The following is a 26,968-nucleotide window of genomic DNA, read 5'->3' as shown; positions in this document are numbered from 1 at the left end:
CTGGGTGTCCTACTCAATTCTGACACTATCTACCAGCTGGGTGTAACTCAGTTCTGACACTACCAGGAGGTAGCGTCAGACCTCACAGATTAAGGGCTCATATTGAATATTTCTTCTTATAAATCACAGTGTTCCAATCTCTGTGGTGGGTCATGGCTTTAGGGGGCTTTGCTCACCCTCAGTGTTGCAGAGGTCAGTCAGCCCCCCCTTAATACAAGGTCGCCTTTCACTGCTGAGCCGCAAGCTGGACAATGGAACTCACTGCACCCTGTGGCAAAGGATCAGGAAAATGTCTCCAGACATCTGGTTGAGTGAGGGCCAAGTCTGGTGCTGTTTAATGAAGTCACAGATAATCCATTTGGTTCCATGGTCTAATCACATTGACAATGTGTTGAATGGGACCCAAGAAGTCATTCTGTTCAGATCCCAAATGAGAAAAGATCCCCAAGAATGGGAAAGAGAAAATTTCTTTAGCATGGAAGGCAGAGGGGAAGAGAGGGGGGAGAAGTGTGTGTGTGTGTGTGTGTGTGTGTGTGTAGAGAGAGAGAGAGAAAGTGAGAGAGAGAAAGAGAGAGAGAGAGAAGAAAAGCTATGGAGGGAAAAGTAAAACCTCCAAGATGGTGTGGGGTTTCTTTCCAGACTCCCAGAGAAGGTAGTTTCCAGCTTAGAGGATTGCCCAGCTCAGCTCGCCATGGGATTTCACATGGCCCAGGGTCCCTGGGGGTGCTTGGAGAAACCAAGATGGAATGATGGGCCTCATCAGGGGAGACTGCCTTAGGCAGAGAGCCAGGTCTCCAGAGCTGACCACTGTAGACAGTCAGACAGGGTTGGGTCCTAGAGGGTTCTCCGCCACAGAAAGGAGACGTGAGATCAGAGCCCCGAAGCTGTGCCCTGGAATCTCAAGAGCTGATGGCTCTTGGTCTCCGGCCAGAGCCTCCTGCCTGGGGAGGGCTTGGAGGAAAGGGCAAAGGGCTGGAGAGGCTCTTCAGAGCCAACCCTGTCTTGGCCGAGTCCTATTTACATCGCAGCCTCAGCTGTCTGCCCTGTCAGCTGCCAGCAGCGGTGTCTGCAGTCCTGGGAAGTAAGGAATGCGAGCGAGGAGCAGGACTGGCCTTGAACGAGGGTGACAGGTGTGAAGGAACCAGTCCCCATCCCAGGGTTCCTGCAGAGGAAGCCTACCCAAATAGGCCGCAGTCCTAAATCGGGGCCTGGTCTAAGCTGATTCCTCCCAGACTCGACAAGCAGGAGGGCCTAGGGTCTCCCGCTGAGCTTGTGAATGCTGGGCCAATACCGCCCTGACCTCATCTGTTCCACGTCCTTAACAGACTAAGAGGCTGATGTTAGAGCTGCACCTTTTCTGTGCAGCCCTTCCTGAGTCCACAAAGAATCAAGTGTCTGGTTGTGAGGGCGCGTGCAGGTGAGCGCATGGGCGCGTGCACCCCACCCTAAGGGGCTGTGACCTCGAGAGACAGGAGCGAGAAGCATAGATGGACTGACTGGTGGCCGGTGGGTCCCCAGCAGGCAGCCCTGAGTGGACCCAGAGGTCCCATGTCCCTGAGGTGTCTCACACTTGAAGGGGGAGAAGCAAGAGGTAAAGTTGGATGGGAAGAAAGGGAATGGATTTGGCTCCACTGAAAGCACCCAAGACCTAGAAGGTTCTTGGCACAAAATGTTGCTAAATCAATTCTTGTGAATGAGTAAGTGGCGAGCGGGTCTCAGGAGCCCTGCTTTCCCGCTGCCACTCGGGTCCTCTGATGCATCCTGACAGCAGCCAAGCAGAGTGGAGGCAGAGGGGCCGGGAAGGGACTTCATGCTTTAGGGGGAACCCTGGAGGCGCGCCTTCCACTTACTGCTGCTTTCATGTATTTATTAAAAAATATTTTGTATTGATTTCAGAGAGAGAAGGAGAGGGAGGGAGAGAGAGAAACATCAGTGATGAGAGCGAATCATTGATTGGCTGGTTTCTGCACGCCCCACCCTGGGGATGTGGCCTGCCATACAGGTATGTGCCCCCAACTGGGAATCGAACCTCGACCTTTTGGTTTATAGGTCGATGCTCAACCACTGAGCCATGCCGGCTGGGCACTGCTGCTTTTCTTAAACCTTACGTCTCAGAGACACGCACCAACTCCTACATTCAGCCCCAGGATGCAATGTCATCCCCAGCTGGGTCCCCAACATGCTGCCCACTTTCTGGTTCTGAGGCTTCCCTGGCATCAACATCCCAGCCAAAGCTCTTCCCGGCACTGAGGCACAGAGATGGTCCAACCTCCCTGCAATGTCGAGGCGTAGGCAGCAGTGGCGAATGCTGGAAGAATTCCCCACAGAATACCTTCTCTGGGGCCACTGCCTCTCCTCCCCAACCTGCCTCCTGAGTAGCCCGTCTCAGCTGACCCTGGACTGCAGGCCCCGAGGTTGGGGTTCAGCGTAGACGTGGGACCGGGCCATCGAGCATCACCCTAGTTCTCCCTGGATACAGTGACGTGAGAACAGACGCAGCTGGGGTTACCCCCAATTGGTGTGCCCCCGATTTCCTTCCACAGAGTGCGCAGAGAAAACGTAAAGACCCTGCCCCCTCTTCCCGTAAAACAGAAGGCGGCCTGAGAGCCTTTCAAAGGAAGATCTTTTGATTTCCTTTCCTTGTTGGGGCTGGGGAGGGGTTTGGAGAAAATATATTACTCCGTCTAAAAGAATAACTCTGGCTGTGATGAGAGGTTCTGGGCAAGTGCAGACGCGGCTGAGTCATCATCCTGGTGCTTGTGTTTCTTAAAAATAAATCCCCTGCAATGTTCTAATTATAGCCGGGGGAGCCCTTGGAAGAGCCTCTGCCCACACAATAGTGCCAGCTCTGGCCCTGAGCGGAGCTGGCAGGGACGGAGCCGTGTTTCTGGCTGGGCCTGCAGGCAGGTGGCACTGTGATAACCCATTTCCCCCCTTCGCCAGGCCAGTGGCTGTGAAAGACAAGGGTTTCCTCTTCCAGGCAGTTCACCGGGATTCTCATTTCCTGCCAATATTAGTCTTTTTTCCTCCTCTAGTTTCTGGGTACCTATGGGGACGTAGGAGGGGCAGGGGTACAGCCTAGTAGTCCATTTCCTTCAGAAGCCCTCACACTACCTGTCACTGCAGAACCACACTGAGCTTTCCGAGGAGGCAGGTTCCCCAAGTGGCTTCCAAGGTGAGGTAAAGCCTCTCCTATACGGAAAAAAAAAACATGTTCTTCCTACTTATTGATTCTTAGAATGTTGTCATGGTGACTTGAATTTCTGGCCCAGGGCCTTGTCTCTGTTAAAATGAAAATAGCCCCCGGTAAAGGGAACAGAATGAAGCCCTGTCCCCCATTTGCATGTTAGTGAGAACTGGACCAGTTTATTGAGAGATTTGGGATATTCAACCGTGGGGATTCACAGGTGAATTTACTCGGTCCTGCTCTCAAGCTGATCATAGTCTCCAGGGCAGGCACAAGGTTAGGAAGCTGCAGGATGCTGGAACCGATGAACAAAAGGAAATGCCCTAGGAAGTCAGGAAATTCTTCACGAGAGAAGGGGCGTTTGGGCTGGGCCTTGAAGGAATGACAGAAAGGAAGACATGCGGGAGGGCATTCTGGAGCCACGGTGAGGGGGCAGGAGTGGCCGGGGTGCCGTTCTCCGGTGCGGTGCGTGGGAGGATGCTTTGCGTGGGGCGCGGAGGACAGGGCGGTTGGCATCTGGTTAAGGACATGGGCTCTAGATTCTGGGGGCAGACTCTGGCTCTACCACTTGCTAGCCATGTGACTTTGCTTTGAGCAAGTTCCCTCACTTTCAGTGCCTCTGTTTTCTCCTCTATTACATAGTTAGTAACTGTATCGACCCCATAAGATTATGGTGAGAATGAATCCATATAACTCTCCTACAACAATGCCTGGCACATAGTAAGGCCTAATAAACAAAAGCTATTTATAATGGACATGTCTCTGCACCTGGAAGGTGTGGGGGACCTGGTGGAAGTGCTCAGGGAAGGGTTAGAAATCGGAGGCCAAAGACCCCAAATTAAAGTGCATTTATTTTCAAGGGTGCCAATCGAAGAACATGAGTAAAGGTAAATGGTGGAGTGTTAGGAACACACAAACTATGAGAAATGTGGTGAAAATTCTGTTCCACGAGGCCGAGGGGCTCCAAAGTGAGCCCCTGAGGAGGTGGCGTGCCTGTGATTGGTTGTTGCGGGGACCCTGGGGACACCCACACTACAGGGCTGAGTGGGGAGGCTTTGTTCTCTCCTTGACCTACCCTGTAGCCGATCCTGCCACGACTTTCCAGCAGGCACTGCTGGTGACAGGACTGAGGGAGAGAAAATATAGGTGAGTGCAGATTTCTTTTTACCCCTGAAAAACAATAGTAAGCCGGTGTCTGACTAGCAGTATTGTTATATAGGAAGGGCAGCACATTGAGAGTTTCAAAAGAGGTGTGACTTGGTGTGGAGGAAGGTCCCAGGCCAGGAAGAAGGGTGTAGATAGACCCTGGGACAGGGGTTGTCTTGTTAAACACAAGGAATTGCTTCATTTTTAGAGACAACCGGAGAGCTGATGAGCCACCAGGGCTTAGGTCCTACATAGGGTTACACGGAAGAGATGGCCTGTTAGAACCATGGTCGGCAAACCACGGCTCAAGAGCCACATGTGGCTCTTTGGCCCCTTCAGTGTGGCTCTTCCACAAAATACCACGTGCGGGCGCGCACGTACAGTGCGATTGAAACTTCGTGGCCCACGCGCAGAAGTCGGTATTTTGTGGAAGAGCCACGCTCAAGGGGCCAAAGAGCCGCATGTGGCTCGCGAGCCGCAGTTTGCCGACCACTGTCTTAGAAGTCAGTCTCTGGACTTCATTTAGGGTGTGGCAGCTTGCTCTGAGTGGAATTGTAGAGAACTTGCTAGAAACATGTTCTCCTTATGTTCTCTAAACATGTTCTCTAAATACTAACCTTCAGGCCTACTCAGCACTCACTGTTCCTCGCATGTGTCCACATTAGCATTGTATTCATGAATTAACGGAGGAAAATGGGACCAGTTAGGATAACCTTCCCCTGGCCGTGGGGAAGCTTAGCTTGAAGCCGTGGTTTAGTGTGAAAGAAGCTCAACTGGGTGGTGGTGGGGGGGAGGCTCTTACTCTCTGCCTCTTCAGAGAGCCACCTGAAAGGCCCAGCCCCAGCTGTCACTTCCCCAAGAAAGACAGGAAAGGGAAAGAAGGTGAAGGGCACATGCCAGGTGTCCTTTGAACAGGTGTCCTGGTAACTGACGGCCACTCCACATGTCTACTTAGTCCAAGGCTACGCCCAGCGTCAGGGAGGCTGGGAAACATGGTTTGTATTCTGGGCAGTTCTGTGCCCAGCTAGAAATCAGGGGTGTCTTTATTGAGGAAGAAGGAGAAGAGTGGATGTTGAGGGGCAGCTGACAGGCTCTGCCATACAGCCCATTAAAACCATCTGCTAAAAACAAGTGTCATTTATATCCAGGTAAGAAATACATACTTACATAGTCACAGTATTGGGAGAGGGAGTGTGGAAATCATATTTTAATTGCTCTAGGAAAGTAAAGATTAGCTATGAGTACTTCAAACGTAATCTTTGAGAAACTGACGTGGTATTTTGACTGAATTTTTTAAAAGTGAGGCACACCGAGGCGGTGAAGACACATAAATGCTTCAGTGTAGTTGTCTGTTGGAAAGTACCATAGAGAATGCGTTTAGGGAAGAAAGATGTTTTGCCACTGAATGATTTCGCAGTGTGACATGCTTTTTCAGATGTATTCTCAAAGGTTCACCTGATGATATACATTCAAGTCTGGAGTAGTAACCCTCTCTCAAAGATAACAGCATCTCTCCTTGAGACCAAGTCACCTGAGACCTCTTGCAGCTGCTGGCTTCCCTCAGGGCACGGGCACCAGGAAGCCAAGGTTTCGAGGAGACTCTGGCTCCAATTTTTAGTCCTACTGAAATAAATGCAATTCTTTAGACCCTTGTGAGGTCCACAAGTTAGAATGTGACTAAATTTTCAGGCTTAAAGTTGAACAAACTCGCCGAAACCGGTTTGGCTCAGTGGATAGAGCGTCGGCCTGCGGACTGAAGGGTCCCAGGTTCGATTCCGGTCAAGGGCATGTACCTGGGTTGCAGGCACATCCCCAGTGGGAGATGTGCAGGAGGCAGCTGATCGATGTCTCTCTCCCATCGATGTTTCTAACTCTCTCTCTCTCTCCCTTCCTCTCTGTGAAAAACCAATAAAATATATTAAAAAAAAAAAAAAAGTTGAACAAACTCATTCAGCAACCCGTACATCTTTTTGAACTCTAGATTGAAAGCCTGTTAAAATGTTCCTTAAGACTTGTCCGAGCTGGTTTGGCTCAGTGGATAGAGCATCGGCCTGTGGACTGAAGGGTCTCAGGTTTGATTCCAGTCAAGGGCACATGCCCTGGTTGCGGGCTTGATCCCCAGTGGGGGGCATGCAGGAGGCAGCCAGTCAATGATTCTCTTCATTGATGTTTCTGCCTTTCTCTCCCTCTCCCTTCCTCTCTGAAATCAATAGGAATATATTTTTTAAAATGTTCCTTAAAACCTATAAAAGGTGGACAAGAACAAGAGGTAGAGTTGGGAGCTGAGGCTGGTGGGGTGGGGCGGGGCAAATATCTCAGGGTTAGGAAAACGGAGTAGAGGCGGCCCTGAAAATACTAAAAATGTTCATTCTCCATCCCATCCCTTTGCCCCTCCCCCTGTCTTTTACCCCTAGGCCTGCTCTGCCTGAGAAGAAGGTGGCTGACCTCAGCACTCTGAACGAAGTGGGCTATCAGATTCGGATTTAGGCAAGCCATACCAGCCGGCCAGAGGGCTTCTGTGGTGCTTCTCTCTGCACTTTACCCAGCATCTTCAGGAGGAACTGCAACTATTTATGAAGAACCTGTGGATTTTATTTTTAAGGATTCACTTGGAAATAGAATCTGAGTGGGTGGTAACAACGTAAAAAAAAACTCACAAAGGGGCAACCATGAAAAGGCTAAAGTCATAAACCCCACTGGGGTTGGACTGTCTCCCTCACTCCTGATGGAAAGGATAATACTGCCACTGTAGTTCTCTATTTTTCCATTTACCCGCATTCTTTTACTTGCTTTCACCATTATCCCTCACCAAGTAAATGTTTCTGAAACCCTCCCTCCCACTTTTGATATAGTAAGGTAACTCGATCAGTATTAATGTTTTTTGCAGCAATAACAGAGGCAAAGATTGGTGGGTGTTTTTTTAAGCCGTCAATATTACCTCAGCATTTTGACATCAGATATGCAAGCTTAATGGTGTTTTGTGTTTTATATATTCTATTTGTATGGGTTCCCCAATATTTCCCATGGGGACCACCACAAAGTTTGGAATTCTTTCCTGGTGCATACATGTGATGAGATTTAAGGTGTTATATGCAGGTGTTTTGCTAAAAAGCACTGAAATTCTTCTGGCAATACGGGAAACCATTTTTAGGATCTTGGAGTCACTTCTTTCTTAAAGCATTCACTGACAGCAGCTTTTGTTCTTTCAAAACAAAACAAAAACAGCACAGTGAGAGCTAGTCTATGTTCTGTCACTAACATTTAAACTTTGCAGCCTCTACAAAAGTAGAAGGGACCACGCAGTACTGGGAAAATTTAGCAGCATGGCAATTACCTCCAATAACAAAACTCAGAAAGGCAAAGAAGCCGGGCATGAAACAGCAGGTCTTCAGAAACAGATCATCTTTCTGCTCACATTTCCTCTGATCCTTACATTCTGAGCTGGGCCTTGATTCTGAAGGACTCACTGTTGTGAGAGACGTGTTCTGATGTCTTATATTAAGACCAAATGGGGTGCGAAGGGATTATTTTCCAGTACCTCGCTTTTCAGTATGACCTCGTGACATTTAGGAACTGGTATTGGAAAAATCCGATGAATTAGAGAAGCACGGGACCTTTTTGTTAATGGAAAAGTCTTCAGGTCCCACGTTACACCGGAAAGCGTGACTTGGTCCATGAAGCACAGTATGACTATCTGGCCTGCACATGGTAGTTACAGTGACTTCCGGCTACAGATCATACAGCATAACTCCAACAGCATCCCAAGTCTGTATGTTATCAATATCAGGTGTACAGCTTCTATTTCATTTGTTTTATCTTAGTAACCACGCCAACTCATGAGACCAAAAGGCAGAGTTAAGTGAAGTCCTCTAGTCAGCAAAAGTGTTAGTTCAGTCTCGGGGCTTCCCTCTGGCTTTGACGAGGTGGTTTTAGGAAGGGTTAAAAAAAGATGAGAATCTGCTCATTCAGATTCTTTACCTCTGAGGGTGACATGGAGAGCAAAAGAACTTCATTCTCTAGCTATCTGCACATGAACTTATTACCCTCGAAGTCAATGTTATGACTGGAAAGTATTGTTTTCTAGGAAAAGAAGGAAGTCTAATGTCTTTACATAAACAGGAGCAAGTAGGTGTACATCTCAATTAAAATATAGCATTAAGTTAACAATTCTGAACTTAATTGCTTCAAGGATATATTATCAGTCAGCAGAATTTAAAATGAGTTATCTTTGTATATCTTCCCAAGGCAAACCCATTTGCAGCCCATGGCCACGTGCATTTAGAGTACTCAGTAAATCATTTCATTCTCATGCCAAAAACGATACTATCAATCTGAAATTTTATTATATATAAGAAGACTACTTATAACATTGCAATTGTTCTAAGAGCTTGGAATAGGATTTTCTAAGCATTACCTAAGTACTGTCCCAACTAAAATACAAAAAGTCCATAGCTACACAGCCTCTTGTTTCCTACAAAATGAGGAAAGTAGGGATATAAACTGTTTCTAATATACTGATGGATAAACCTTAAAACTGCCAATTGACTTGATGATTCAATTTCTTCTATACTAACTTCTTGATTTTAATCATTTCCTCAAAGCAAGAGTTAGTCACAGAAACATGAAAATTCATGGAAGATGTTTTAGTTGTCATTCTATTTTTAATGCCTATGGAATGTTAATTTCTAAAAGATGTGAGAAAGAAACCAAACTTGTAAAGTCTAATGCTGTAATTTAATTTTAAGTCAAAACGAACAAAAAAATCATGATATGACTTACCTCCCCAAAATTGATTTTGAAACCGGCTACAATTAAAAAAGATAAAAAATGAAACGGAGATGATTTGAAATCTAGTTTTGAGAAAGTTATTTATGTAAGAGAATTTTTATGCTTAAGCCACTGTGGCAATAAATGCAAAGTTTAAATGAATGACAGGAATCTTGATTTTAGACTACATGTTGTGCTGTTTTGAGTACACTTTATTTCAAAAAGTGATATTTAGTATTTTCTATACACTCTGAAATCATGAACATTTCACTTTTTCTAAGTCAATTATTTCATAAGGATTTTATTAATAGATATTGGTAAATAGAACTTTGGAAATCTTAATTCAGTATTCTTACTATACCCAAGGCTTTTGTAACCTAGTTTTATGTACAACCTTGTACAGTTTTTTTGACATACAATTCAGAATCTTGTTTATTCTCTTGGACTTTTTTCTGGCCAATACATTTTTTTTTAAATCTTTAAGGAAAACTGTGATTGTTTTAGTGGGTATTTTTCTAAGTAAATGACAACTTGTACAATGTATTTAGAGAATGCCAGATAGTGCATGTTTCAAGTTCATGTTTTTCTCATCACTTATATGTTTATACAGCATGAGACTTTAATAAAACCATCCTGGAAACTTAAGGATTGTTTTTCTTCTAAAAATGTGACATGTAATTTTTTTCCTTGTCTACTTACTTGTCCTAGTCAACTAGTTTCTCATTCTCTCAGCTTTGACTTCTTCCAGTTTTCAAACTCTACATTAAACATGACTCTATTTTGGCACATCTTCATTCACTTATATTTTAGCATCAGCCTAAGTAATAAAAGCTGAAAGGGTAATGGAATAATTTAGAAGAGGCAACAGGCCAGCTTACACAGCTTAGTATACCTTACCAAGAAAACCTCAGACACAGCCCTAGCCAGTTTGACTCAGTGGTTAGAGCACCGGCCCTCGGACTGAAGGGCTACGGGTTTGATGCTGGTCAAGGATTCATACCTTGGTTGCAGGCTTGATCCCCGGCCCTAGTCAGGGAGCCTACAATCGGTGTATTTCAATCTCTGTCTCCCCGTCCCTTCCACTCTCTCTAGTATCAATGGAAAAAATATCCTTGGATAAGGAGTAACAAAACAAACAAAAACACCCTCAGGCACAGATGGACTAGTATAATACTTTATTAGGTAATTTACAGGTACAAAGTGCAAATGACTTGATGGCTGTTTCCCCAACCCCTTATACTCTCTGGATTCTTACATTTTACTCAAGCAAAGGGTTAAAACCAGACTGTGGCTAAATTAAAAAAGATATGAAGGACAAGTTTTCAAACATGACTATTACCTTCATATCAAAGATTCTTACATTTTACTCAAGCAAAGGGTTAAAACCAGACTGTGGCTAAATTAAAAAAAAAAAAGATATAAAGGACAAGTTTTCAAACATGACTATTATCTTGATATCAAAGGAATAATCAAACCAAAATTTCATTACTCCACAACATCCCTTTCCATTGAGAAGTTGGATAGTACAGAACTTGAGGTTGTGGGAGACTTAGTTTCAGCAAACAGCCAGATTCCATTGCTTTTGGCAGGTAAATAGTAGGCTCTCACAGAGTTACCAACTCTTCTAACCAAAACAGATAAGTGGATAATTGGTTTTAGTGAAGCTTTAAAAACTTGTGAAAAAGTTACATTGACCTTTTTGGCCTCCAGTCCTACAAACTAATACTTCTTCATTCTCTAAGATAAAGGAGAAAGCAATTTTATGGATTAACTCTATAAAAGTGAAGCACATGAAAAGGGCCTAAAAATCACAATATATTAATCAGGATATGAAAAACTGAATTTCCACAGAGGTTTTCAGGGATGTTAGTCTGTCATTAATGAATGAATATATATATATAATTTGTTAGTAAATTCACACAACAGAAAGCAGTAATCAAGGAATTTTCATTTTTCTTTCCCAAATACTAAAAGGGGATAATTATACTATCTGCTGTTATTATTTGATAATGATAATATCTGCTAATTAGGACAGATCAGAATATTCTGAAAACTGTGACTAGAAAATGTGGAAAATCCTAGAACTATAGTTAATACCATAAATAAAAGAGCCCCAAAGTGAAAAATTAAACATTTAAAAGTATTTTCTTATTACAATTTTTACTAGCCAGATCCTTATAGCCCACATGCCTTTTGGGGTATTCATCTATTTTATTTTTTTTTAATAATGGCAGTACAAAATACAGAAACTTTTAAAGTCCAAGACTATAAAGTAACTACTGCTTTCTAATTTAAAGTGAAGCATTATACTAAGAAAACTCACCGTAAAAACTTTACTAATTCAGTATAATTCAATATAAAATTATTCGGTAAAAATACACATAATTCTTTGATTACCATGTCTAAAAAAAGAGAAAATTTTCTTTTTATGGTTTAAAATTTTTGATTCAAACAGATAGAGCCAAATGCAGAATTAATTATTAGACCCGCTCTTAACTACTTCATAAAAAATGTCAGGACTATCTCTCACTGCTACATCATGTTAAAACACATTTTAGAAACAAAACACTGCAACAGTTAAAATTACTAAAGAATATTAGATCTCCAAGTCGGTATTTACCCACTAGATTTTTGCTGGCTTCCTCAAATTTCTGAGGCAAAACAAAAATAATCTTATAGCTGCCACCTTGTTCCAAGACAAGTTTCCTAATAAAATAAATGTCTACAGTATTAGTCCACTAAAATAAAATCTTCCCTAACCCAGAGATCTTTTCTTGAAACTGAATAGAGAAAAGAAAAAAAATTGCTAGGGAAATGAAGACATAACCCCAGTCCGCCTCCTTAATGGTCTGTCTGTCACAGGATGGAAAAGTGGGCTTGTGTAGTCTTCATCCCACTAGTTATGGGACCTTTTACCCCAACGAAATGTAGATACATTACATGTCCCAGGATAGTAACAAGATGGATTAAACAATCTGTACAATTTTAAAAAGCATTATCAAGCCCCCTCAAAAACACATTGAAATGGTTGGAGACTTGAAAATGACCCAATGATTTCTGAGATTAACTAATTGGGACTTAACAAATTTATGGTCCTCACAATGAAATAAAGCCTTCTGGAAGGGAAATGAGTTGTGGTTTGCAAGAACTCAAAGACACTTTGGGATTCACCATAAAACTTGCCAAAAACATGAAATGGAATTAAGAGGATTAAAGATGCACTATTTTTTAAAAGTCACTGTCTATTTTACTAGAATTTAAAATAAAAAATATTTACAATTATTTTACAATAAAGAGCATTTAGATATCATTTGTCAGGAAAATATTCTTTCATTATGAAAACAGAAAATTGTTGTAAACTTTTGTCTCTGATATCAGTTCCAAGCATTTAACATAACCTCTTCAGAAACTCCACAGCACAAAAATAAACAACATGCAAACTCTTAAGAACAACTTTACAGTCTTTGAAAAAGAATATAAATTGCAAAGAAAAGTATATATATAATCAAAGAAGAGTCAGAGTTCAAGTCTGAACTTGGCCAATAAAGGCAGATGATCTGAAGAGTTGTTTTCATTTGGAAGTCCATTAACAGTCCACAAGTCTTGTTCTGTAAGAAGTGAAAGTCTAGCTAGAAGTTTCAAGCCTCCGACCAAAGCAACTTCAGTTCCTACATTAAAGAAACATATTTAATGAAACTGTCAACAGGTTGTAAATTAATTATACGAAGTCTTTTCTTTCTAAACAACAATATAGAACTTAAGACCCCTCTGGAAGTCTAAAAGTGGAAGTTTTCAGATTATAATAAAAATTTTTACTAATGTAAGTTGTTAAAAGAAGTTTTTGGAATATAATTAAATATTTGTTGAATGTAACCTAATTATAGTTCTCAAATACACAGCAGTTTCAGGTGCTTGTTTTTTTCTATTTAAGATATGTTTTCGCCGAAACCGGTTTGGCTCAGTGGATAGAGCGTCGGCCTGCGGACTGAAAGGTCCCAGGTTCGATTCTGGTCAAGGGCATGTACCTGGGTTGCAGGCACATCCTCAGTAGGAGATGTGCAGGAGGCAGCTGATCGATGTTTCTCTCTCATCGATGTTTCTAACTATCTCCCTTCCTCTCTGTAAAAAATCAATAAAATATAAAAAAAAAAAAAACATTAAAAAAAAAGATATGTTTTCTATTTCAAGTTCTGAAAACAAGAAGAAAACATCAATGTAATAAGAATGGTAAGACAGCCGAAACCGGTTTGGCTCAGTGGATAGAGCATCGGCCTGTGGACTCAAGGGTCCCAGGTTCGATTCCGGTCAAGGGCATGTGCCTGGGTTGCGGGCACATCCCCAGTGGGAGATGTGCAGGAGGCAGCTGGTCGATGTTTCTCTCTCATCGATGTTTCTAACTCTCTATCTCTCTCCCTTCCTCTCTGTAAAAAATCAATAAAATATATTAAAAAAAAAAAAAAAAGAATGTTAAGACTGATTTGGTATTGACAACTACATAAGAAATTTATCCATCAACCATTCTATAGTTGTATAAAACCAGACAGGCATGGTCAAAGCTAAGTAGAAAGTTTATAAGGTGACTGGAGAAAAAATTTATAATCATTGCCAATTGGGTCAACAGGAAAAATAAAAGTGGACATGCTCTTAAATGTTAAAATTAGAGGTGTTGGTCTATGGCACACTTCTGCCACCTAGTGAACAGTTCTTGCATGACAACTACCATAACCTTATTACAAATTCAAAGGAGCATATTTTGTGGAGCTGATCTAGTGGGGAGGAGTAAGCCATCTCTTGAGTATTACTGATAATGTTATCCTCAGTAGGAAGAAAAAACACACAAAAAGGGAAAAGTAGCACCAAGAAATGGAAGCGAAAATAGGGAAAATCAGAAAAGACAACAGCTGCCAACATTATGGACTTCCAAAGTTTTCTAAATGGTGTTTTCTGACTTCCACTTACATGAAACTGCATTTTCTTCTCTATGTTAAATCCTTGGTTAATAAAGTCTTGTTTTCATTGACTCATACCAGAAAATGTTTTATCACCTTTGCTTTTTGAAAACACAGTCACAGACCTCTTTCCAGAAAAAAAAAATAGTGTAAGGTCAATATGACAAAACTGTCTATTGTTGGAAGTTTAAGCAAGGTCCTCCAATGAAGGCAGGGTGTGGCAATACAATTTAAGTACAAACAATATGATGTTGCTGGCACAATAAAACAGTAAATCACAGCAAGTAAAACAAAAGGGCAATATGAAAGACCTAGAACTCAGAAGGTTACTGGGCTGGAGGGTAGAGCTGAGGATATAATTCCTAGATAATTTGTTTTGAGGTGTTCCACTGTCTCCATCTTTTTCAGGTGATTAAACGATTATTCAAATGCACTACCAATCTGTCAAATATATTACCAATTAAAAAGTATTTTTAACTTGTAAAGCTAGAACTTTATCTAGATGTTTAGCTAATAACTGCCAACTTCAGCCCTGAGGTTTTAGTTACTGTGTTCTGGGCAGAACTTAAGATTCCATGCTTTCTTTACCTGGCTCCCCAGCAACATCTTTCTTTTCCCCAGAATAGAAAATATAATCCACAGTTATGGCACTTCGGGAATGACAGGTGGTCACTTCTGGAATTCCAGTGTCAGGAAAATAATGCGAATAAACAGATGACAAGCTGAAATGGTGCTGTAAATGTGAAGATAACCTAAATTAAAAAGAAAAAGTGTTTAGCATCTATCAAGTTTTTCATGATTTATAATTCCTCCTATTAAAGCACTTTTTCATTTAATTTCCAGACAAAGCCAGACATTAGGACAGCTGTACTTAAACAGACGATATCACAGTTTGGCATTCATGCAGTGATATCAAAACCCATAAACAAGGCTGTGAAGCATGGCGGGGGGGGGGGGGGGGGGGCGGGGAGCTCAATAATTAACATATGCATGTGATTTATTAATTCTATTCAGAGCCTCCACTTACCAATAAACACACATTCTAAAACAATTTACAGGCATTCCTCATTTTACTGCACTTCACTATTGCACTTTGCAGATGTTCCATTTTTTACAAATTAAAAGGTTTGTGGCAACCTTGCAAGTCTAATAGAGCCAACATTCTTCACCAGCACAGAATATCTTCATTTTTTATCACTTTTTTAAGTCAGTTTTGAGGAACTCTTTTAAACTAAAGCCAGCTAATGTCCACTATTGCTTTTCAGAACTCACTTTTCAGCTGTTGCTAGGACTTCTGTTTTATCCAGCTGCGTTTGTGTCGGATCACTGTCTGTAAGAACAAAGAAAACTACGTATTTTAATACTGTCAATATGCTGTTTTATTCTAGTTTGCCTTAGTACAGTCTTTTTATTCTAGCAACAATATTTAAGACATATCTAGTTTAGATACAATGCCTAGTTAAATGTTTCATACTAAAAGCTTTATGTTTTGATGATCTCCAAAATTAGCAAACATAAAATGCAAACATTTCCAAAGCAACGTGCAAGTAATTCATGCAAAGATAATTTGGGAAGTTCAACTTAAAAAAGATAAGTTTAGAGCTCTCTGAATAAAGGAATAAGTAAACAGCTTCATGTTTTTATAGTATATGGATATTTATTCCTGAGATGTTATCCTTTTAAAATTTTAGTTTTATGTTCAAAGGGAAACATTATGAAGAGGACTGCCAAAATATATTGCAAACACTTACCTGTCTTTTCTACTTTTGGTACCTGCTGTACCTCATACACACAGTTCTGTGAGATACCTAGGTTTGGGGGCCAAATTGGAATAGATAAAATTCTTTGTCCCCGTGTAGACTGTTCCTGGCCAGATACCTAAACAAAATTTCAACAGGTATCTTAAGTGAGTAGATTTTAAATAGTTTATGTATTGAAAAGTTTGTTAAATGAAAGGGAATCCAAGAATGATAAATATTACTTTTTATTCATTATATTAAGTGATTATTTGTGCTTATAGGATCTTGTTCAAATACAGTTCAGAAAGCGCTTATTTACATGGAAATGGCAATCTTTTCTTATACGTGTTTTTCTCTAATTTGGCCACCTAAATGATCTATCACTTTTGACTAATATTGCCCCTCCTTTTTGCTACCTGCAATATAGTTCCTATTATAGAAAATACTAAGAGAGGTAAACTCTTATAAAGTTTTAAACTATCAAATGTCAGTGGTGAAAAACTTACTTGGTTAAATATACGGAAGATCAAAGGATCAAAAGTAAGCAGAGGAGAGCACAATGGAAATAATGGGATAAATGATACTCAGCTATGGAATTAAAATATTTATCATTATGCAAAGGAAATTATAAAGAAATATTAAATTACTGTTTTCCTAACTGTATTGCTCACATCCAGCATTCCAAAATCTATTCTGCCACCTTGTGAGTAGTTTCTTATTTATGAAGTATTTGTGTTTGTCAACAATTCTTTTTTTTTCTCTTCCATTTTGGATTTTTTGCAGCCTGCTAATTCCTCCAAACAGAATGTTGCCACAAATAGATGGAAAAGATGAAATTCAACCAAGTGGATAAAAGTAATTAGTAGTAGTCATGGAAAATCAACATAGGTTGGTAAAGTGAGGGTACTGAATCATTCAAGGTTTCAAACAGGTCTGTGATGACTATCCTCACATTACTGTGAACAGACAGCCAAGTCCACCTCCTAGTAATGATGACGTGAGGACTTACCTTTCCTATGGCAAGTCCTTCATAATTCAATTTTCCGTCCTTTATGAAACTATAGAGCGGAGAACCAGGAACAGAATTAAAGTCCCCACACATAACAATAGGGTAGAAGCTGCCATCTTTCTGATGGGCAACACTGGAAATCTCTGCCAGAAGCATTGCCAATTGGGTCAGCTTAATGTCACCTCGCCTTGGGTTATACAACAGATGTGTGTTAGCTACACAGATTGCAGGAGAGGCACCACTTGGAATTTTGGGCTGCAAGAGTAACACTAATCCAACATTGTCTCTGTCCAACAGAGGAACATCAGGGCGGTAGAATTCCACTGGGTTCACTGATAAAAGTGAAAATTTGGAATGTTTGAAGCAAATGGCACAGCCATCCGGTTTCCTTCCCGTACGAATCTTGTACTCACAGTGATAACCTATTAAAAAAAAAAAAAGAAATTTAAAACAATTTAAACTGGGACTTTTATATATATATACTAGAGACCCAGTGCACGAAATTCATGCACTTGGGGCGGGGGGCCCCACAGCCCAGCCTACGCCCTCTTGCAGTCCATGAGCCCTTGGGGAATGTCCGACTGCCAGGGAGCAGGTCTAAAGTGTCAGTTGGACATCCTTAGCGCTACCTAGGAGGTGGGAGAGGCTCCTGCCACCGCCGCTGTGCTTGCCAGCAGTGAGCCTGGCTTCTGGCTGAGTGCCACCAGGGGGCAGCTCATGTGTTGAGCACCTGCCCCCTGGTGGTCAGTGCACATCATAGCGACCGGTCATTCCACCGTTTGGCTGATTTGCATATTAGCCTTTTATTATATAGGAAGTATACACACACAAACACACACACACACACACACACACACGGCTAATATTTTTGAACAATGTTTACCAAAGTGTATTTTGCAAAACAGTAATGTAGTAATAAGTGTTGGAATCAAAAAAGTTTGGGGCTAGGTGTAATGGGTCTCTTTATGGGCAGACTTCAATCTTAAATATGCTAATGTGTAACATCATGCTGTCATTTGCATCCTAGTAAAAGTCAGTCATGACGCCCTAACCGGTTTGGCTCAGTGGATAGAGCGTCGGTCTGCGGGCTGAACAGTCCCAGGTTCGATTCTGGCCAAGGGCATGTACCTTGGGTGCGGGCACATCCCCAGTGGGAGATGTGCAGGAGGCAGCTGATCGATGTTTCTCTCTCATCGATGTTTCTAACTCTATCCCTCTCCCTTCCTCTCTGTAAAAAAATCAATAAAATATATTTTTTTAAAAAGTCAGTCATGACAAAGACAGCAGGGACTTATAATAACCTACCCACCAAGTACCTCTGATCTTTTTGCTCTCTTTCCTTCTTGCTCCACTCCATACACACTAGTCTGCTCGTCTGCCTTAAGGCACTACAACCTTAGGGCCTTTCCTTTGCTATTTCCTCAGTCTGGAATGGTTTAGGCATGGCTTTTTCATTCACCTCCTTCAAGTCTTTGCTCAACTGTCACTTTCTCTGATCATCTGTTTACAACTGAAATCTGATTCATTCCACTTCCCTGCTTTTCTCCAGGAAACTACCATTACTTTATGAGCTGTTTACACATTTATTTGATTTATTTTCAGCCTTTCTCCACTAGAATGTACACTGCACAAGGGCAGAGACTTGTTATCTGTTTTGCTCACTGCTGTATCCCCACTGCCTAGAATAAACATTGCATGATGTTCAGCAGGTATTCAAAAAATATTTCCTGAATGAATGCAAAGTAGGCAGCATTTCTCAAACAGACCATTTAAAAGTGTTCACTCATCAAAGAGGCTTTTAGTTTCTATCCATTAGGCACTGGTAAACACTTGTGTTATAATAATGACCTCCAGTGGTCAGCAAACTGCGGCTCGTGAGCCACATGCGGCTCTTTGGCCCCTTGAGTGTGGCTCTTCCACAAAATACCAGCTCTTCCACAAAATACCGACTTCTGCGCATGGGCCATGAAGTTTCAATCGCACTGTACATGCGCGCACGCACGTGGTATTCTGTGGAAGAGCCACACTCAAGGGGCCAAAGAGCCGCATGTGGCTCGTGAGCCACGGTTTGCCGACCACGGAACAGAATGGTCCCTCATCTCACGGAGCTCAGAATTCTGAGTCTAGTAGTGATGGGCAAAGCAACTCCTACAAAGGAAGCTATTAAGAGATTCTTACACATCTTTCCCTTTGAATTAAAATTACATACCAGCACAAAAGTTTTCGCTTGAAATACGTCAATCTTTTCCTGGCCTTTTGAAATAGGTATTACATTTTTCAAAATTAAGATTTTTGGCCCAAATACTCCACACTTCTTTGTTAGCAAGTTATGCTTTAACAACATACCAATCTTCCAAAGTAAATTTGGCTAAAATAAAAGTTACATTGTACCCAACGATTCCAAACTTGGCCTGATCTCTGTTCCATAATGATCTTCTTGAACTTCTTGCAAACAAAGTACCTTGGAAGAAAAAAAGAGGCTTTGAATTAAAAAAAAGAAAAAGAGAGAGAGATAAATGTTCTGGTGCTCTATCTCTGAACACAGGCTTTAAAATTTTAAAACCCTGATGAAAGTTGCAAAATCCTTGTTTTTCTTATAATTTACAGGTCCATCAAATTAATGTTATATTTCCAAATTTGACCAGTGCCCCAAGCCCTGGCCTTTAATCACATGAAGCTTTATTACTATACAAAACTTACTATATTCTTAATTTACACATCAGAATATTTTCCCTGAATTTATACATGTATTAGTACTAAATTCTTCTTGTCCTTTCTTAAGAGGTGATTTCTTTGAAAGCCATTTTTTAGATTAATTTTTGCATCAATTACTTAAATTTAAAATAAAAGGAAATATTTACTAAATGCTTAATATGTTGCTAGACCCTATCTCAGAAGTGACCAATACTAAAGATTTTTGGATCTTTTTGAAAAGTTAGATGATTATTTATACCAACAACCATTAGCAAATGACTCTTTGGAAGTCATGATACCTTGTTAAAAACTGTTCCATCACTCTATTTAAATGTCTTCCCTTCTTACAAAACAACAGGGAGAAAACCATTTAGTTTACAAATAAACCATTTAACCCAACTCTTACTTGTGTGAAGAATTTAGATATTTTGTACTTACATCTGCATCAAAGTTTTTAATTTCTTTCAGAATATTGGGAAACCTAAAACTCCAGTGTAACACTGGTCGCCGGCAGTGTCTATAGAGGTGTGAATTATCTTCCAATAAATTTTGTGAAAGTATATTATAGGACATCACTGTAAAGTCAAACTTGTTCTCACTGTCTTCACATATGGGGTCAACATTTTTGTCTCCTAGAATCTTCATATTTTCTTTATTATGGTTACATATATATTCCCAATGCCGTTTGATGGTGCCTGTTAAAACATTGGACAAAATATAAAGAATTAATTTTAAAAATAGGCCATATGTTTTCTTGTATATAAGTATTTTCTTGCCTTTTAAAAATTTCCATAGGCAATGAACACAATGCTTTCCCACAGAAAATGGCAATATAGCACTGAAAAACCAGAAGTTGTCACCAAATTGATTAAAAGGCTGTAAAATGAAATACTGGCTAACAAGAGGTACACACCAGGTTAAAAGGATATAGCAAGTCATTCTGGAGATGAAGAGTGTGTGTTAATAAAACTAAGACTATACAGGGGTGTGGTTTCTCACTTCTTTATGGTTAAAAAGTGACTTAGCAACTTTGTAACCATAATAATATATTTGTATGTCACTGCTGGCTTTCCAATAAGATCATTTCACATATTTTATTCCCTATTAGTAAGATAAGATCATCCAGTGATTCCATAAAGAACACATCTCAGAATTTTGCATTAGACACAAATGAAGGGTGTATAATGACAATATATAGAAGCAGTATTTAGTGTCTAAAACTGAAGTGGGACGATGCAAACAAAATGAACAAAAAAAATCTTTTTAATGCATACCAAAGCAAAAATTACATGTAACATAGTTACAGAATGCTGGTAAATGATAATGGCTGGTTGACGAACCTAGCATGCAGCAACCAGGAATGTGTGATGATTTATATTCTGCAAAGACATCATGTACCCTGAAAAAGTGATGAAAAGAGAATCAAAAAGCATGAGATTTTGCAATTACAGGCAGTCCTCGATTTAGAAATGACCACCATATACGTTCTCACCTTTGATCTTGTCTCCCTCATCCCACCACTAATGGGCATACTTTAACGGCCTGGAAGCCATGAAGAAAAATGTGGAACTTTTAGAGAATGTATGAACTCAAAAGAAGGAGAAAACAAGAAATGGGAAGACCTTGGAGAAATAAACTAGGAGATGGACTTCCAAGTATGATTCAATAATATAAGAAATCTCAGCCCTAGAATCTCTCCCTTTTCTTGCACGAAGGCTTTTATTTTATTGGATTACACAATACCTAACATTCCACCAATACAGTGGCTTTCAACCTCTAGAGTTTGTACAACCCTTCAGCATTACTTTTCATGTCACGAACATCAATCCCTGGTATACTGGGACTGGGAGTGGAGTGATGGGGTAAATACATTTATCCTGACCACACTGCTTTGAATAAACATACAGAAATGTGTATGAATGCTAGAGTTCCATGGAAGACAATTTGAAAACCACTGATGGAGTAAATAGTCTTTGGCCTTCATATACTTCACAACATAAATTCATACCACAAAAGCTTATATACCTTCCATGTCAGGAGGAACAAGGTGATCACAGCAGAGAAGACAGATGAATCAAAGAAAGTAAGCACTAGGCCTGATCAGGTTTTTAGGGTGCCTAATTAAAAAGTCTTAATTGTGTCACACAAATCCTTCAAATACCACTTTAAAGTGATAGGCAAGTTAGCAATGCTGTTCTCTTGATTGAAAAGTATTAGTGAAATATCGGAAGTCACAAATATGGCTTAACGAAGAGCATTTTCCTTATTCACAATACCTAGGAAGAATGGACATATAGAGAGTCAGGTTGCAATCCAAGTTTATCAGTGTGTAAATGTAATTCCCCGTTCATTAAAGGGAAAACACCACCACCACAATTTTCTGAGTACCTACTATGAAGCCAACAGTATGCTGGGCACTTGGACATATCATTTCATTGTCAACAGGCTTTGAAAGTAAGCATTTCTTTACACTAGGAAACCAAGGAGCAGATTCAATAATCTGTCCAAGTTTACACAATTGGTGGAGCAGAATGACAGCAGGGAGTGGTTCCTAAGCCCATGCTTATGTCATATGGCACATGGCACAGCTCCACCTGACAGCTACCAGATTTACAAAAGAGAAGTGTGCTGCCTCAATAGGCGATGAATACATCAATGAAAAGCAATCTCATATCATATAGCCCTGGATTTACAGATTATGGATTGTTCTTAGGAAACTAATTTTAATGCCTCTAAATCTTTCATTGATTCAAACTGTGGTTAATAGATTCCCATTTCTGAGTGAAAATAGATTTTCACTTCTGAGTGCTTAGAATTTCTACTTCAATGTGTAGTAGAATTTCTTCTTAAAAGAACATTAACTAATCTTCTAGCTCTGACTTCCAAGTTAATGTCTTCCTTTGACAAAGTTATGTCTGCTCTCTACACATTAACACCTACACAGCCTACTTTCAATTATCTTCAGAGGCATCATCTTCACTGAAAACCATAGCTCAGTCAAGAAGACAATTCCAATTATATCCGTGGGGACAGGGTTAGGACTGGCAGCATAGAGGGAGTCTTGTTAATTGTTTAGAGTAAAAAGAATATGAGAAAAACAGGAATAACCAACATATTTAGAAAAAACAGTTTCTTAAAGTTGAATCAGGTATTTTAAAAGCTAAAACTTCCCACAGCCTCTCAAGATTAGATCAATAGACCTCAGGATGAAAATACAGATTTCATAAGGTAAAATCCTATTCTGTGAGAAATTATCTTTCAATTGATTATTTCTATTTAAGAAAATTCTTTTGTCTTATTTTTAAAAGTTATCATTTTAAAAAGTTAGCTTAAAAATGAAAACATGAAATTTAGTTTTATAGATCTGTGGACTTCCAATAATACATCCACCAATTTCTAAGAAATCTAAGAACCTTTGTTTCAAAAACACTGGATTTAAAAATTTTCTTCAATTAAACTTAATGTTTTAATCTAGTCCTCCATTCTTTCCCACCTTATCCTATTTGTAGAGTCACTTCTATTTTTACTGCCAGAAATACACAATTAATTGAAGATAAGAATAACTGCATTTAAAAAAATAATGTCCCTTTTCCTTACAGAAAACTACTGGCTGAAAGTAAAAACCAAACACCTCTAAAACCTGCAGGAGGTTTTCTTGAAGATTAGGCATGAAAGTTGAATCAGTCCATGGCTTATATCTATTTCTGCACCAAGATAAATGTCACCTTTACCTTGGTGTTTTCTTCGTTTTGATGAAGGCTCATCTCCCTCAGAGTTCATGATGGAACTAGAGAGATGAATCAAAGATGTCTGGCTCAGGCTGTCAGGTTTCCAATTCCAGTACTGAAACTGAGTTCTAGACTCAAACAAACAAGGTGGTCTCCAATTTAATGAGAAATGCCTACTACTGAAGTAGGGGTAAGGAGCACGAGAATAATGTCCAGGCCACCTCATACAACTAGAAATATGTCTGTTCCAGCAACACCTTTGCAGATTCTCCCACGGTGTAGTCCAGTCTCTGCCCAGACTCCTCTGGTGATGGGGTAACATGGGGTATCTAAAAGAAATAAATACACTCCTTGAGGCACCACTTTAGGTTCTGCTACAGTACACAAAACCCAAATCTGTTTCCTCGAGGGAAGACAAGGTCTCATATTTACAATCTGACTTCTAAATCTGTGAAGGAAGTGGGAAAAGCAGCCATCATTTAACTATTAGAGCAGTATAACAATATTCTCCTAAACAACTTGGACTGGTATTCTAAACACTTAATGTAGAATCCACCAGTTTCCAAAACAACACATTCACTTCAAAAAGTCCACCACAGTTCAACTGAGAGCTAAATCAACCATCAGTTTAGCTTTCTGGCATCTAATAAAACTCAATGGACAAATAAAATCCACAGCAAGCATAATACTCATCAAATAAGTATTAAATAACACATAAGCTGACTACAATTAAAGTGAACCTGTCTTCCAACTTGGTTTGGAGTAAAAACCAAACCTGTTTCTGAACAGTTTTTTTTTTTATACCAAAGTTGTATCTTCCCAACCTTTGTATAGCTAAAACAAAAACCGTATCATAACTTCAAAAAAAGACCTCTCTGGCTAATCAGTAGGTGGATAATTTATTTCTCTCTCTCTCTCTCTCTCTCTCTCTCTCTCTTTAAAAGCATGCTTTTCCTCGAGGGAAGTGGAAGAGTATAGAGATTACTTACTAGAATTCACCAATTTAACCCATCATCCAAAATATCTCCAAAGTAGCATTACTATTATGTTGAGTAGATATGTTGCTCTCAGGCTTTACTGGGCACCATCTTCTTACTATACTATTCTGGCCAAATATTAGGATTGAGGATTTCTATCCTTCCCTTCCAGAATTCATCAAAGGTACATTTTTCCAAGGTGGTGTCAATAATGTCCACTTCTGTTACCAAAGGAATTTCGCTTAAAGTGTATCTTCCGTTACTTGACTTTTATAGGTTATGTTCTTTTCATTTTAACAACATCTAATTTTTATTATATATTTATGGTGTTTATACATTTTCAAACTGTTCTCTAAATTCAACTTAACTGTAAATCTTTAAAGGCATGAATGGGCAGACTAACATGTCTGGTGACAACATTACTTGCTCAATACATTTTCCATCCTAACAAGCGACCATGTTAAAGTATATCATACCTGCAACTACAAAACGTTCTCTATATTTGCAGTTAACTTTCAGGGAAGGGCAAAAGCAGGCTTACAGTTGTTCCCATGGAAAATAATACAATAATTAATAACTAATACAAGAATAAGTTGTGTTTCGGTACTCACAACAGGAAACCTACTTTTGCCCCACCCTGGTAGAGATGTCTTATGAGCTCCCTTCAAAGCCAGAACTTTGTTCATCGTTATCATTTTAAGCCCCAGCCCTTCCCAAGTGCCTAGCACAGTGCCTGGCACACAGCTGGTACTCAAGAAAACATGGTTGAACCGAACTGTCATCAAGTCCCAGGACGACAGGAGTGGACACCCAATCCCCGCAACTGATGTCATCATTAATACAGGGCTGTGCTTCCCACGTGGGGGACACGAGCCGGTCCCATACGGCACACAATTAAACCGCTTGGTTTTTAACATCGGATGATTTACTTTAAAGGTGTATTAAGAAAAACCCCCCATCGGTCCATCCAAGCCAAGATTCCGCAGGAAACTGCTCAGGGCTTCGCTCCTGTGGGCGGCACTTATCCAAGTGCTTTTTCAAATGAGTCAATTTCAAGAAGAAAAAAAAAATCTAGTAAATAACACAGGTGTGAACGAGAATTCGGTTGGTACACCAGAGACTCGAGTTTGGGACACACGAACACACCAACCAACCAACCATCCCCGGCGTGTGTGCAGCGCGCGCCTCCCTCGGGGTCAGAGCGCGGGACCTATGGGAACCCGCGGCCTCCAGGGACCGTCAGCTTCCGGCCGGTGCAGCAGGGCCTGCGGGGCGCGGGGAGGCGCGGGCGGCCTCGGAGGCTGGGCGGGGGGGGGGGGGGGGGGGGGGGGTGCAGTGGGCCGGGCTCCAAGCCGAGCCTGGTCCGGAGGGCACCCGCCCCGCCGGCGGCCGATGCGCTCCGCGACTGGGCCCGCGTCCTCGGGTCCCCGTGGCCCAGCGCCCGCCGGCGGCGGGCGGGTTTACCTATCCCTGGGGATCCCTAGGGGTCTCCGGAGGCTCCTCCCGGAAGCACCACCACCCGACCCTCTTCCTCCTCCTTCCTCCCCCTCCCGCCCGGCCCGGCCCACCCCGGCCGCCCGCGCCTGCCCCCGCCCCCAGCCGCCCCTCCCTCCCCTCCCTCCTCCCTCCGCCGCCCAGACCTACTGACCGGCCTCTGCCCACCACACAGCGGCCGTAGCCCCTCCTCATACAGCGCCACGCTTCCATCTCGCCCCCGGATGGCCGTCAGGGCCTCAGGCTCCCGGCTCCACCGCAACCTCTACGAGAGGTTTGGCGGCCGAAAGCCCCAGGGGCTCCCCATCGCCAGACACCGGCTCGCGGCCGGGCTGCAAAGCACGCTGGGAGGTTCAGTCTCGCCCGCGGCCAAGTCCCCATATTGCGCCGCGGAAGTCCCGGAATTGTGTTCCGGAAGCAGCTTCGCGGGGCGAGTGAAGCTCGGGCAGCCATTTCCGAAGAGGGCAAAACACCCTCCCTCCGCCTTAAAGAAACAGGAAGAAATAAACTGCCGACCAGCTTTAAGGCCTGTGGGAGGGGGTACAGGGTGGTTACTGTATGAGAGTAAGAAGAAAGAAATTTTATAGTCTCGCATTTTTATAATGTCCTTGGGAGATTCGGAAGGTGGACGCTCAAGGTAGGGAAATACCCTTTTCTGGGTTCCCATATAGAACTCGGGGACCACGGATTTGGGCCATTAATTCTGCAGGAACACATCTGCAGAGTTTGCTTTCGAATGTACCTGTGCGTCGTGCCTGTCCATCTTTATCAGTTTTGGCACATGACTCGATATGATTCTTGGGAAACAATATTTAAGTGAAGACCTCCCACTCCCCCTCCAAGAGAAAGAACTGCGCAAGAACAGAGCGGAGAGAGAGCAGCCGTTTTTACAGGCTCTTTGGAGAGCCGTAGAGTAATGTCTTGGAAAGACTTTTTTCCCTCTTGGGTTAATAAGGAAATGAGAGGCATTTGAAGAACACCCTTTTCCTTCAGTATAAATATAGGCAATTCCCGTTATTTGCCTAGTTATGTCCTACAAAGCTACTACCAACACTGAATTAGCGAATACTGAACCATTGCTCCTAGGGGAAAACAGGGCTATTCCCGGTGAGCCATTCACTGGTCACAACGTTTTAAGTCACCTAATCAATACAAAACCCTGTTTTATGTGTTTCGGCTTAAAGACATTTTATCTGATACATGTTTTCCTATTAACATCGAGTTCATGGCCAATAGCACTGTAACTCATGCCCGAGTGAAGCTTATCTACACGTGCAT

General features: G+C 41.4%; 2 protein-coding genes across 8 annotated transcripts in view; one reads left to right on the top strand and one right to left on the bottom strand.

Annotated features, from left to right (window-relative positions):
- VASH2 (vasohibin 2) overlaps nt 1-9,731 on the top strand; it is a 34,907-nt gene extending 25,176 nt beyond the window's left edge. For both annotated transcript variants that reach the window (XM_070395804.1, XM_070395803.1), the window contains one exon: nt 6,748-9,731. In XM_070395804.1, coding sequence (XP_070251905.1) covers nt 6,748-6,820 — 73 coding nt within the window. In that variant the 3' untranslated portion in view covers nt 6,821-9,731. The remainder of the gene's footprint in view (nt 1-6,747) is intronic.
- A 529-nt stretch (nt 9,732-10,260) lies between these two features.
- Nucleotides 10,261-26,063, bottom strand: ANGEL2 (angel homolog 2). Of its 6 annotated transcripts, none has more exons than XM_070395989.1 (9): nt 25,845-26,063; nt 23,223-23,548; nt 19,930-20,186; nt 19,189-19,258; nt 16,798-17,219; nt 15,801-15,927; nt 15,322-15,379; nt 14,638-14,801; nt 10,261-12,768 (listed from the first exon to the last, which is right to left on the bottom strand). In XM_070395989.1, exons 1-9 carry the CDS (start codon nt 25,901-25,903, stop codon nt 12,617-12,619), a joined length of 1,635 nt encoding a protein of 544 aa, XP_070252090.1. In that variant the 5' UTR covers nt 25,904-26,063; the 3' UTR covers nt 10,261-12,616. The 6 variants fall into 6 exon arrangements, with proteins under 6 accessions (XP_070252090.1, XP_070252091.1, XP_070252092.1 ...); XM_070395990.1 differs by lacking the exon at nt 25,845-26,063 and adding an exon at nt 25,661-25,725; XM_070395991.1 differs by lacking the exon at nt 25,845-26,063 and adding an exon at nt 25,351-25,370.
- Nucleotides 26,064-26,968: the final 905 nt, after the last annotated feature.

Source organism: Myotis yumanensis, unplaced genomic scaffold (genome assembly GCF_028538775.1).
Source record: "Myotis yumanensis isolate MYYU_CA2020_CCGP unplaced genomic scaffold, mMyoYum1.0.hap1 SCAF_17, whole genome shotgun sequence".
Lineage (NCBI taxonomy): Eukaryota > Metazoa > Chordata > Mammalia > Chiroptera > Vespertilionidae > Myotis > Myotis yumanensis.
This window is presented reverse-complemented; position numbering and strand designations above follow the sequence as displayed.

Coding starts and splice junctions, on each gene's coding strand:
- ANGEL2 (XM_070395989.1), bottom strand. CDS start 25,903: ATGGAAGCGTGGCGCTGTATGAGGAGGGGCTACGGCCGCTGTGTGGTG. Junction 19,259..19,929: donor TTAAAAACTTTGATGCAGAT/GTAAGTACAAAA, acceptor TTTTCTTCCAAG/GTACTTTGTTTGCAAGAAGT. Junction 12,769..14,637: donor AGATGTTGCTGGGGAGCCAG/GTAAAGAAAGCA, acceptor TCTTTAATGTAG/GAACTGAAGTTGCTTTGGTC.